The sequence below is a fragment of the Salvelinus sp. IW2-2015 genome, linkage group LG33 (assembly GCF_002910315.2).
Source record: "Salvelinus sp. IW2-2015 linkage group LG33, ASM291031v2, whole genome shotgun sequence".
Taxonomy (NCBI): Eukaryota; Metazoa; Chordata; class Actinopteri; order Salmoniformes; family Salmonidae; genus Salvelinus; species Salvelinus sp. IW2-2015.
In genome coordinates this window covers 27,349,654-27,360,286 of record NC_036872.1, presented here as the reverse complement: position 1 = coordinate 27,360,286, position 10,633 = coordinate 27,349,654, and the positions used below count along the sequence as shown (strand labels likewise).

General features: G+C 44.5%; 1 protein-coding gene across 1 annotated transcript in view; it reads right to left on the bottom strand.

Annotated features, from left to right (window-relative positions):
* sema4c (sema domain, immunoglobulin domain (Ig), transmembrane domain (TM) and short cytoplasmic domain, (semaphorin) 4C) overlaps positions 1-10,633 on the bottom strand; it is a 65,230-nt gene that overhangs the window by 18,363 nt on the left and 36,234 nt on the right. Inside the window, 9 exon segments of the mRNA XM_070436843.1 lie at positions 1,039-1,252; positions 1,525-1,669; positions 5,051-5,226; positions 7,700-7,842; positions 7,845-7,850; positions 8,704-8,823; positions 8,923-9,019; positions 9,631-9,729; positions 9,843-9,905. Of these exon segments, the coding sequence (XP_070292944.1) occupies positions 1,039-1,252; positions 1,525-1,669; positions 5,051-5,226; positions 7,700-7,842; positions 7,845-7,850; positions 8,704-8,823; positions 8,923-9,019; positions 9,631-9,729; positions 9,843-9,905 (1,063 nt within the window).

Genomic DNA, 10,633 nt, shown 5'->3' with positions numbered 1-10,633 from the left:
TATCTGTGATATGAACAGTTTATATTAGTTGTATAGTATATAGTTGTATATAGTTAATCTGTGATATGAACAGTATATAGTTGTATGTAATATAGTTTGTTGTATATAGTACCTGTGCCAATGAACAGCATGTTGTATGCCGCTGGTCCAGGGAGCTGACCCGGTCCACTGCCAGGCGGGTGAAGTTGATGCCCTTGGTGAGCAGTAGGGGGCGAGCCTGAGCCTTCTCCTCCATCAGAGGGTGCTTCTTGGCAAAGTTGAGAGTGGCGTCTGGCAACTGAAGAGAGCTGTTGTAGCCGTTCTCCCTATGCCAGCTTGTAATGCACTGCACCGTGAAGAAGAAGAGAAGAGACAGAGAGGGAGAGAGGGACACGAGAGAGGGTGAGGGAGAGAGGAAGAAACAAGGAATGTTGTTAGTTGTGGGACAGGCTGGCAGCTTGTTGGCTCTGATCGCTCTCCAGACTCCCTTCTCTCTGTCCAACTCACTCTCCATTCCTCCACTATACCCCTTCTTTCCTCCTCTCTCCCTTTGTCTCTCCCTCCACCTCACCCGTCACCCCCTCCCTTCACCCCCCCTTCATCCATCACTCACCGCTCGGGCCGTGGGCTGGGACAGTGCCAGTGTATCGTCCCCATCTCTGGGAGCCCTCTCTGTACTCCTTATACGGGCCGTCAAACACCTTCTTCACCTCCCCTATCTGGTACTGACACACGCTGACACATCCACATCACCCTGGGACAGGAGACACAAACAAAAAATGGGCTTAAGATGATCAATTCAAATTTTATTTGTCACGTGACGAATACAACAGGTGTAGACCTTACCGTGAAATGCTTACTACAAGCCCTTAACTTGTTTGGATAGGGGGCAGCATTTTCACTTTTGGATGAATAGCATGCCCATAAGTTTGGGGGGAAAACTGCTTACTCTTGTGACTATGAACAGTATATAGTTGTATAGTTATATAGTTGTATATAGTTATCTGTGACTATGAACAGTATATAGTTGTATAGTTATATAGTTGTGTATATAGTAACCTGTGCCAATGAACAGCATGTTGTATGCACGCTGGTCCAGGGAGCTGACCCGGTCCACTGCCAGGCGGGTGAAGTTGATGCCCTTGGTGAGCAGTAGGGGGCGAGCCTGAGCCTTCTCCTCCATCAGAGGGTGCTTCTTGGCAAAGTTGAGAGTGGCGTCTGGCAACTGAAGAGAGCTGTTGTAGCCGTTCTCCCTATGCCAGCTTGTAATGCACTGCACCGTGAAGAAGAAAGAGAAGAGACAGAGAGGAGAGAGAGGGAACAGAGAGAGGTGAGGGAGAGAGGAAGAAACAAGGAATGTTGTTAGTTGTGGGACAGGCTGGCATCGCTTGTTGGCTCTGATCGCTCTCCAGACTCCCTTCTCTCTGTCCAACTCACTCTCCATTCCTCCACTATACCCCTTCTTTCATCCCTCTCTCCCTTTGTCTCTCCCTCCACCCTCACCCGTCACCCCCTCCCTTCACCCCCCCTTCATCCATCACTCACCGCTCCGGGCCGTGGGCTGGGGACAGTGCCAGTGTATCGTCCCCATCTCTGGGAGCCCTCTCTGTACTCCTTATACGGGCCGTCAAACACCTTCTTCACCTCCCCTATCTGGTACTGACACACCGCTGACACATCCACATCACCCCTGGGACAGGAGACAACAACAAAAAAATGGGCTTAAGATGATCAAATCAAATTTTATTTGTCACGTGACGAATACAACAGGTGTAGACCTTACCGTGAAATGCTTACTACAAGCCCTTAACTTGTTTGGGATAGGGGGCAGCATTTTCACTTTTGGATGAATAGCATGCCCATAGTGAACTGCCTCCTACTCAGTCCCAGATACTAATATATGCATATTATTATTAGTATTGGATAGAAAACACTCCGAAGTTTCTAAAACTGTTTGAATGATGTCTGTGAGCATAACATAACTCATATGGCAGGCAAAAACCTGAGAAAAAATCCAAACAGGAAGTGATGTCAACCGTCTTTAGAATGTGGTTTCAGGCTGCTCATGTGAAGGGGGGCCGGATGGGAGCTGTTTTACTAAGAGGTCTGCCTACAGCCTCGTTCTCAGTCACGCGCTTTCACTTGAGAGGTTGCTCTCGTTCCAGTGTCTTTCTACAGACAATGGAATTCTCTGGTTGGAACAGCATTGAACTTTTATGATAAAAACATCCTAAAGATTGATTCTATACTTAGTTTGACAAGTTTCTTCGACCTGTAATATAACGTTTTGAACGTTTCGTCCGAATGGACCAGATCGAGCTTTTGGATTGTTTACCAAACGCCCAAACAAAAGAAGCTATTGGACATAAATGGACATAAATGATGGACATTATCGAACAAAACAAGCATTTATTGTGGAACTGCGATTCCTGGGAGTGCATTCTGATGAAGATCATCAAAGGTAAGTGAATATTTATATATGAATAATATGAATAATGTTGACTACCCAACATGGCGGATATTTCTCTGGCTGGTTTGGGCTCTGAGTGCCGTTCTCAGATTATGCTTTTTCCGTAAAGTTAAAAAATAATCTGACACAGCGGTTGCATTAAGGAGAAGTGTATCTAAAGTTTCATGCATAATAGCTGTATTTTCATCAACATTTATTATGAGTATTTCTGTGAATTCATGTGGCTCTCTGCAATATCACTGCATGTTTTGGAACTACTGAATCTAACACGCCAATGTAAAATACGATTTTTGGATATAAATATGAACTTTACCGAACAAAACATTAATGTATTGTGTAACATGAAGTCCTATGAGTGTCATCTGATGAAGATCATCAAAGGTTAGTGATTCATTTTATCTCTATTTGTGCTTTTTGTGACTCCTCTCTTTGGCGGGAAAAATGGCTGGGTTTATCTGTGACTTGGTGGTGACCTAACATAATCGTTTGTGGAGCTTTCGCTGTAAAGCATTTTTGAAATCAGACACTGTGGCTGGATTAACAAGAATTGTATCTTTAAAATGGTGCCTAATACTTGTATGTTTGAGAAATTTGATTTATGAGATTTCGGTTGATTTGTATTTGGCGCCCTGCAATTTTATTGGCTGTTGGCGAGGGGTTCCGCTAGTGGAACGGAATGCAGTTTAAGAAATAGAGCTAAGAAAATATTTACTAAATAAATTAAGTACAGTTTTTTATAAAAGTAACACAATAAAATAACAATAACGAAGCTATATTTTTACATAATTTTATTTAACCTTTATTTAACTTGGCAAGTCAGTTAAGAACAAATTCTTATTTTACAATGATGGCCTACCCCGGCCAAACCCTCCCCTAACCCGAACGACACTGGGCCAATTGTGCGCCACCCTATATACAAGGGGTATAGGTACCGAGTCAATGTGCAGGTTAGTACAGGTTAGTCAAGGTAATTTGTATATTTACATTTTACATTTAAGTCATTTAGCAGACGCTCTTATCCAGAGCGACTTACAAATTGGATATGTAGGTAGGCATAAAGTGACTATGCATAGATAATAAACAGCGAGTAGCAGCAGTGTAAAAACAAATGTGTGTGTGGGGGGGGGGGGGTCAATATAAATAGTCCGGGTGGCAAGGGGAAGCAGGTAGCCTAGTGGTAAGAGCATCAGGCCAATCCAGCAATTGAATCCCCGAGCTGACAAGGTAAAAATCTGTTTTTCTGCCCCTGAACAAGGCAGTTAACCCACTGTTCCCCAGTAGGCTGTCATTGTAAATAAGAATTTGTTCTTAACTGACTTGCCTAGTTAAAAAAATGTTTTTTTTAATTAATTGTTAAGCAGTCTTATGACTTGGGGGTAGAAGCTGTTGAGGAGCCTTTTGGACGTAGACTTGGCGCTTCGTTACCACTTGCCTTGCAGTAGCAGAGAGAACAGTTTATGACCTGGGTGACTGGAGTCTTTGACAATTTTTGTGGCCTTCCTCTGACACCACCTAGTATATGGATGGCAGGAAGCTCGGCCCCAGTGACGTACTGGGCCGTATGCACTGCCTTCTGTAGCGCCTTACGGTCGGATCCCGAGCAGTTGCCATACCAGGTGGTGATGCAACCAGTCAGGATGCTCTCGATGGTGCAGCTGTAGAACTTTTTGAGGATCTGAGGACTCATGCTAAATCATTTCAGTCTCCTGAGGGGGAAAAGGTGTTGTCGTGCCCTCTTCACGACTGTCTTGGTGTGTTTGGACCATGATAGTTTGTTGGTGATGTGGATACCAAGGTACTTGAAACTCTCGATCCGCTCCACTGCAGCCCTGTCGATGTTAATGAGGGCCTGTTCGGCCCTCCTTTTCCTGTAGTCCACAATCATCTCCTTTGTCTTGCTCACATTGAGGGAGAAGTTGTTATTAGCTAGGTGTGTTGTTTCTGTAGTCATTTTACATTGTCTGTTTGTATGACATAGGATATGGAGAAATAGGATGATGGTTTGGTTTTATTAGGATAATAACTTGTTTTTTTATAACAGAATTGGAAAAGTCCATCACAGGATGTTGGTGGCACATTAATTGAAGAGGACGGGCTCGTGATAATGGCAGGAGCGGAATAGGTGTAATGGTATCGAGCACGTGGTTACTATGTATTTTATGCCATTCCATTAGCGCCGTTCCAGACATTATTATGAGCCGTCCTCCCCTCGGCAGCCTCCACTGAAGTCCATCTATACACAGAGAAGACACATTAGCTGACTCAAGGCTAGTAAAACTGTAATTTTGGGTATAAAATAATATCTTCAAAAGAATTGGAAAAATGTATAGACTTAGAAGTCACGCCAGGCCAGTGTTAGCAAAGGTGCTAAGTTGGACAGAGAGATTATCTTTGGCACATTTAACTCCCTGGCAGTGCTATTGTGTCCGCGTCTCAAATGGCACCATATTCCCTATATAGTGCACTACTTTTGACCAGGGCTCACAGGGCTCTGTTTAAAAGTAGTGCACTATTTACGGAATAAGTGCCATATGGGGACGCAGACAAACGCTATTCTCTTTGGCACATCGACTCCCTGGCGTTAGTGTTATTGTGACTCACCACTGGGCGTGGAAGATGCCATAGAAGGTGGTGGTGCGCCAGTCGATGCCTGGCAGGGTGAAGACTTCCCGCAGGTTGTTGAAGGTGACGTGGCGTTCAGGGAGAGAACACACCAGCCTGGCCTTCTGGAAGGTGGTCCACTTCTTCTGCAGGGTCCTGGTGCCCCCCAGATCACCCTAAGAGGAGAGACACATGGTCAGTCAAGGGACAGGAGTCAGAAGAGGTGCCATAACGCCAGTAGGGTGTAAAAATCTGTTTACTTCCATAATATTTGTGGATGTTTTTTGACGGAATGGGGTGAGAAGAGTGATTGTAAAGGAGAGAGAGAGAGATCACCCTGCTGTGATAAACAGACAGACTGGGGATAGAGGAGTTAGGACATAGTCTAGGGCAAGGAGTTAATCCAGACCACCAGGAAAAACAACGGGTCGTATAATGCAATGATAGTGGATGGTCAACTCTGAGCTTATAACTCGTAACTGGGTGAGAGGAGTGATTTTAAAGAAAGAGTAAAACGGAAGTGTGTGTGTCTCAGTGTAAATAGCCAGTTAGCAGTTACTTACCAGTACCCAGAGTAGGGTTGAGTGGTGTGTGTGTGTTCGGTGGCTGTGGGTGTGAGAGAGAGACTGCGTGTGTGTGTGTGTGTGTGTGTCAGAACCACAATGTCCTAACAATTCACCAGAATGTCCTGACAAGGTAGGAAAACAAGAACATTTCTGAAAAGGCAGGACTTTTTTCATGTCCTGAATGTGTTAAAATGCAATTTTAGGCTTAAGGGTGAGGTTTAGGGTTTGGGGTTAGAAGGGCTAGAGTTTGGAGTTAGGGTTAGGAMTTAGAGTTAGGATAAGGATTAGGTTAAGGTTAGGATAAGGATTAGGTTAAGGGTTAGGTATGGTTTAGGGTTAGGAGTTAGGATAACGGTTAGGTTAGGTGAGGAGTTAGGATAAGGGCTAGGATCAGGTTTAGGAGTTAGGATAAGGGTTGGGAAAAGGTTAGGAGTTAGGATAAAGGTTAAGGGTGAAGTTTCTAAAACTGTTTGAATTATGTCTGTGAGTATAACAGAACTCATATGGCAGGCAAAAACCTGAGAAAAAATCCAAACAGGAAGTGAGAATTCTGAGAAGGGTCGATGTTAAAGTCATCGCCTATTCAATTCCCTGTAATATATGGATCTGTTTGCACTTCCTACGACTTCCACTAGATGTCAACAGTCTGTAGAATGCTGAATGAAGTGTGATGTGGGGCCAGATGGGAGGTGTTTCAGTCACTGGTCTGGCAGATTGCCAGTTCTTGCTCACGCGCTTTCCTCATGATATCGCCTTGCGTTCCATTACTTATACAGACATGAAGAAATGCTCCGGTTGGAACGTTATTGGATATATATGATAACAACATCCTGAAGATTGATTCTCTACTAAGTTTGACCAGTTTATTCGACTTGTAATATAACTTTTAGAAGTTTTCGTCCGACGTTTGCCTGCATCTGCGCGAGCGTTTGGACACGTGTACTACACATGCTAGGAAAAGTAGCTAATTGGACATAAGTAATGGACATTATCGAACAAAACAACTATTTATTGTGGAACTAGGATTCCTGGCAGTGCATTCTGATGAACATAATCAAAGGTAAGGGAATATTTATGATGTAATTTCATATTTCTGTTGACTCCAACATGGCGGAGAAATGTTGTTAAATCTGAGCGCTGTCTCAGATTATTGCATGGTGTGCTTTTTACGTAAAGTTTTTTTTAAATCTGACACAGCGGTTGCATTAAGAACAAGTGTATCTTTAATTCTGTGTATAACATGTATCTTTCATCAAAGTTTATGATGAGTATTTCTGTTATTTGACGTGGCTCTCTGCAATTACTCCGGATATTTTAGAGGCATTTCTGAACATGGCGCCAATGTAAACCGAGATTTGTGGATAAAATATGCACATTATCGAACAAAACATAAATGTATTGCGTAACATGATGTCCTATGAGTGTCATCTGATGAAGATCATCAAAGGTTAGTGATTATTTTATCTCTATTTCTGCTTTTTGATACTACTATCTTTTGCTGGGAAAATGGCTGTGTTTTTCTGTGGCTATGTACTGAGCTAACATAATTGTTTGGTGTGCTTTCCCCGTAAATCCTTTTTGAAATCAGACATGTTGGTGGATTCACAACATGTGTAGCTTTAATTTGGTGTCTTTCATGTGTGATTTCATGAAAGATTGATTTTTATAGTAATATAATTTGAATTTGGCGCGCTACATTTTTTCTGGATTTTGGCCAAGTGGTACGCTACCGTCCCACCTATCCCAGAGAAGTTAAGGGTTAAGGTTAGGTAAGGTTTAGAGTTAAGGTTAGGAGTTAGGATAAGGGTTAGGAGTTAGGATAAGGGTTAGGTTAGGGTTAGAGTTAGGTTAAGGTTAACATTAACATTACAACATATTATGTATTTGATACAACATAGTACACTGTGACAGAGGAATAAGCTAAAATCTATCAACCCAGAGATTGCCATTCACTCCAGCTGGGGAAAGATGAAGTGATGCATGGGAAGGTAAGCATTTCCTGTTACATTTTTACTCCCAAAAAGTCCTGAAAATTTCCGAAAACAAATCTGTGTGTGTGTAACCATATATGCGTGTAGCCTACCTTGCAGACGCGGGCCACCCTGGCCACAGTGAGCTCTGTGTCACAGTCCAGCTCTACAGCTCTCTCACTGAAGAAGAAGTAGATCTTGTCATCATCCCCTTCCTTACTGCCACTGCTCTCCCTCACCAAGGCCGAGCCCACAAGTCAGGCTCTGAGAGGACAACACACGGACGCACACACACAGGAGCATGAGATGTAACAAACACACACACACACACACACACACACACACACACACACACACACACACACACACACACACACACACACACACACACACACACACACACACACACACACACACACACACACACACACACACACACACACACACACACACACACACACACACACACACACAGGATCTAAATTTGAGCCAGTTTGCCACAGCAGGAAAATAATGTTGTAGCGGATGATAAACCTAACCCTAAATTACAAACTTTAGAAGCCTTTTTAAACCTTGAATACATTACAAGTTAGCATTTCCTTCTATGTAGGAAAATAATTCTCAGCAACAAAAGTGTTCATATTAAGATCCTACATCTGTATGCCCGCACGGTCACACTCATGTGCACACAAACACATGCACGCACACACACACACACACAGCCACCTCCACTCCCTCTAATATAATGTAATGTTTTACCCTCTAACCTCGTCTCATCTAATACCCTTCCATCATCTTCCATTATCTCTCTCTAACACCTCTTCTCCCTCTTCCCTCATGTATCACTCCTGTCCACTCCTCTAACCTCATCTCTCCACCTCTCACCCCTCTACCAGGCTTTTTCACACTCACCTGCTTTTTCCATCTCTCACTGCCTCTGAGGTCCTATTAGCTAGCCCCTAACCTCTCCATTTCTCATCTCCCTCTCCAACTCCTTCACCATATCTACAGTTCCATATTCCCCTCTCCCTCTCTCATTCTATCCTTGCTTTCTTTTTACATACCTCTCCCTCTCTCTCTCTCCTCCCCTCCTCATTTAAACCCCGCCCCCTCTCACCGTTGAGCCAGGCCGGCAGGTATTCACTCTTCATGCTGTAGTGTTGCTGTCCCAGGTTCCTCAGGATCACAGGCTCAGTACCCAGGAAGTTATTCAGTGTGGCAGAGTACAGCTCCTTGTCTGGGAGACACAGAGACAGGCAGGATGAGCACCATTACAGAACATTTACACATAGAATAAAATAGAGTAGAGTAGAATAGAGTGAAATAGATGGCCTACCCACTATGAGGCCTGTGTGGCCTTTGGCAGGGTCGTAGGGACACTTGCCCTTCCCATCCTCCAGGGAGCCAGGGTTGAGACTGAAGTGGTCAGCATTCTGTGGGTTGACAACAGGACACACGCAGAGACACGCACACAGACACACAGAGACACAGGTGGTCAGTGCATGACTAACACAGCTCCGGGCTCTGTCTGTCCGTGACAACCGTTCTAACAGGAGCCACAGTCCTCGCTCCCTGCCTTTGCCACACCCGTCTGATCATATCTCCGTCAGGCAGGTGCACACACTCACTCACTCACTCACTCACTCACTCACTCACTCACTCACTCACTCACTCACTCACTCACTCACTCACTCACTCACTCACTCACAACCAGATACCACTGCCGCGTTTGCATGGGATATTCTTTCCTTTGACACAGATGATTCAGCCGTATGGGGAGGATGTGGTGTGGAGGTTTCAGACAGAAGATAGAAGACATGACACCATGTCACTGGTGCTGCTAGCTGTGACACCACCACAAGGACAGATCAACTCTAATATCACCTCCAGACAGAGTGGGATGAAGACACAGATTTAAGGTCAGGAAGTGATTGAGACCTTGTTGGTCCTAAATAGCACCCTATTCCCAGGGCTCTGGTCAAAAGTAGTGCATTAAGAATGGAATAGGGTGCCATTTGGGACTCTGCCATTGAGAGCCACTCACGATGTAGGTGCACTTGGGCTGGAAGGCGAAGGTTCCACAGGTGTAGAGGTGGGTGTGGTTGTAGCTCTGCAGGAAGCGGATGTAGTTGAAGCACTCCGTCTGTGGGAGAGGAGACTAACACTGAAGCATAATATTCTACCATTCATAGCAATAATCATTAACTCAGTCTAATGAAGGAGTTGAATGTCAACAGAAACTTTAAGGATCCGTACCTGGTTGTTCTTGCCCTTGGCAGAACACTCTCTCTTCTTCTCCTGTGGTGCTGGCCACTCAATCTGCGAGAGAGAGATAAAGAGAGGGAGCAATCGAGGGATGGGTGAGAGAAAGAGAGAGAGAGAGAGAGAGAGCGAGGGATGAGTGCAAGAGACACAGTCACAGATAGAGAGTTGGCAGAGTGAGGTAGAGATGTCTTTATTCTTTTGGAACTTCTGTGAGTGGAACTTCTGTGAGTTTACTGTTAATTTGTATTGTTTATTTCACTTTTGTTTATTATCTACTTCAGTTGCTTTGGCAATGTTAACATGTGTTTTCCATGCCAATAAAGCCCTTAAATTGAATTGATAACAGCGAGAGAGATAGAGAGAGATGGATTTAGAGAGTGGGAGGAGAGAGAGAGATGGTGGGGAGAGATAGAGAGAGATGGAATTAGAGACAGTGGGAGAGAGAGAGATGGTGGTGGAGAGAGAGATGGATCAGAGAGAGAGATGGATTTAGAGACAGTGGGAGGAGAGAGAGAGAGTGGGGGAGAGAGACAGTGGGAGGAGAGAAAGACAGTGGGCGAGAGAGAGACAGTGGGGGAGAGAGAGACAGTGGGAGAGAGAGAGATGAGAGGATGACACAGCAGATGATGAGATAGGTGCAGAGTGGGGACATAGTGAGGCAGTTGGCATCCAGTGGCCCTATCATCCCTCTAAACCACACCAGAACAGCAGCAAACAGGTGGGCTGCTTATTACTGGGATGCTCACAACACAGAACTGTTGGATGTTCATTATCAGTCACAC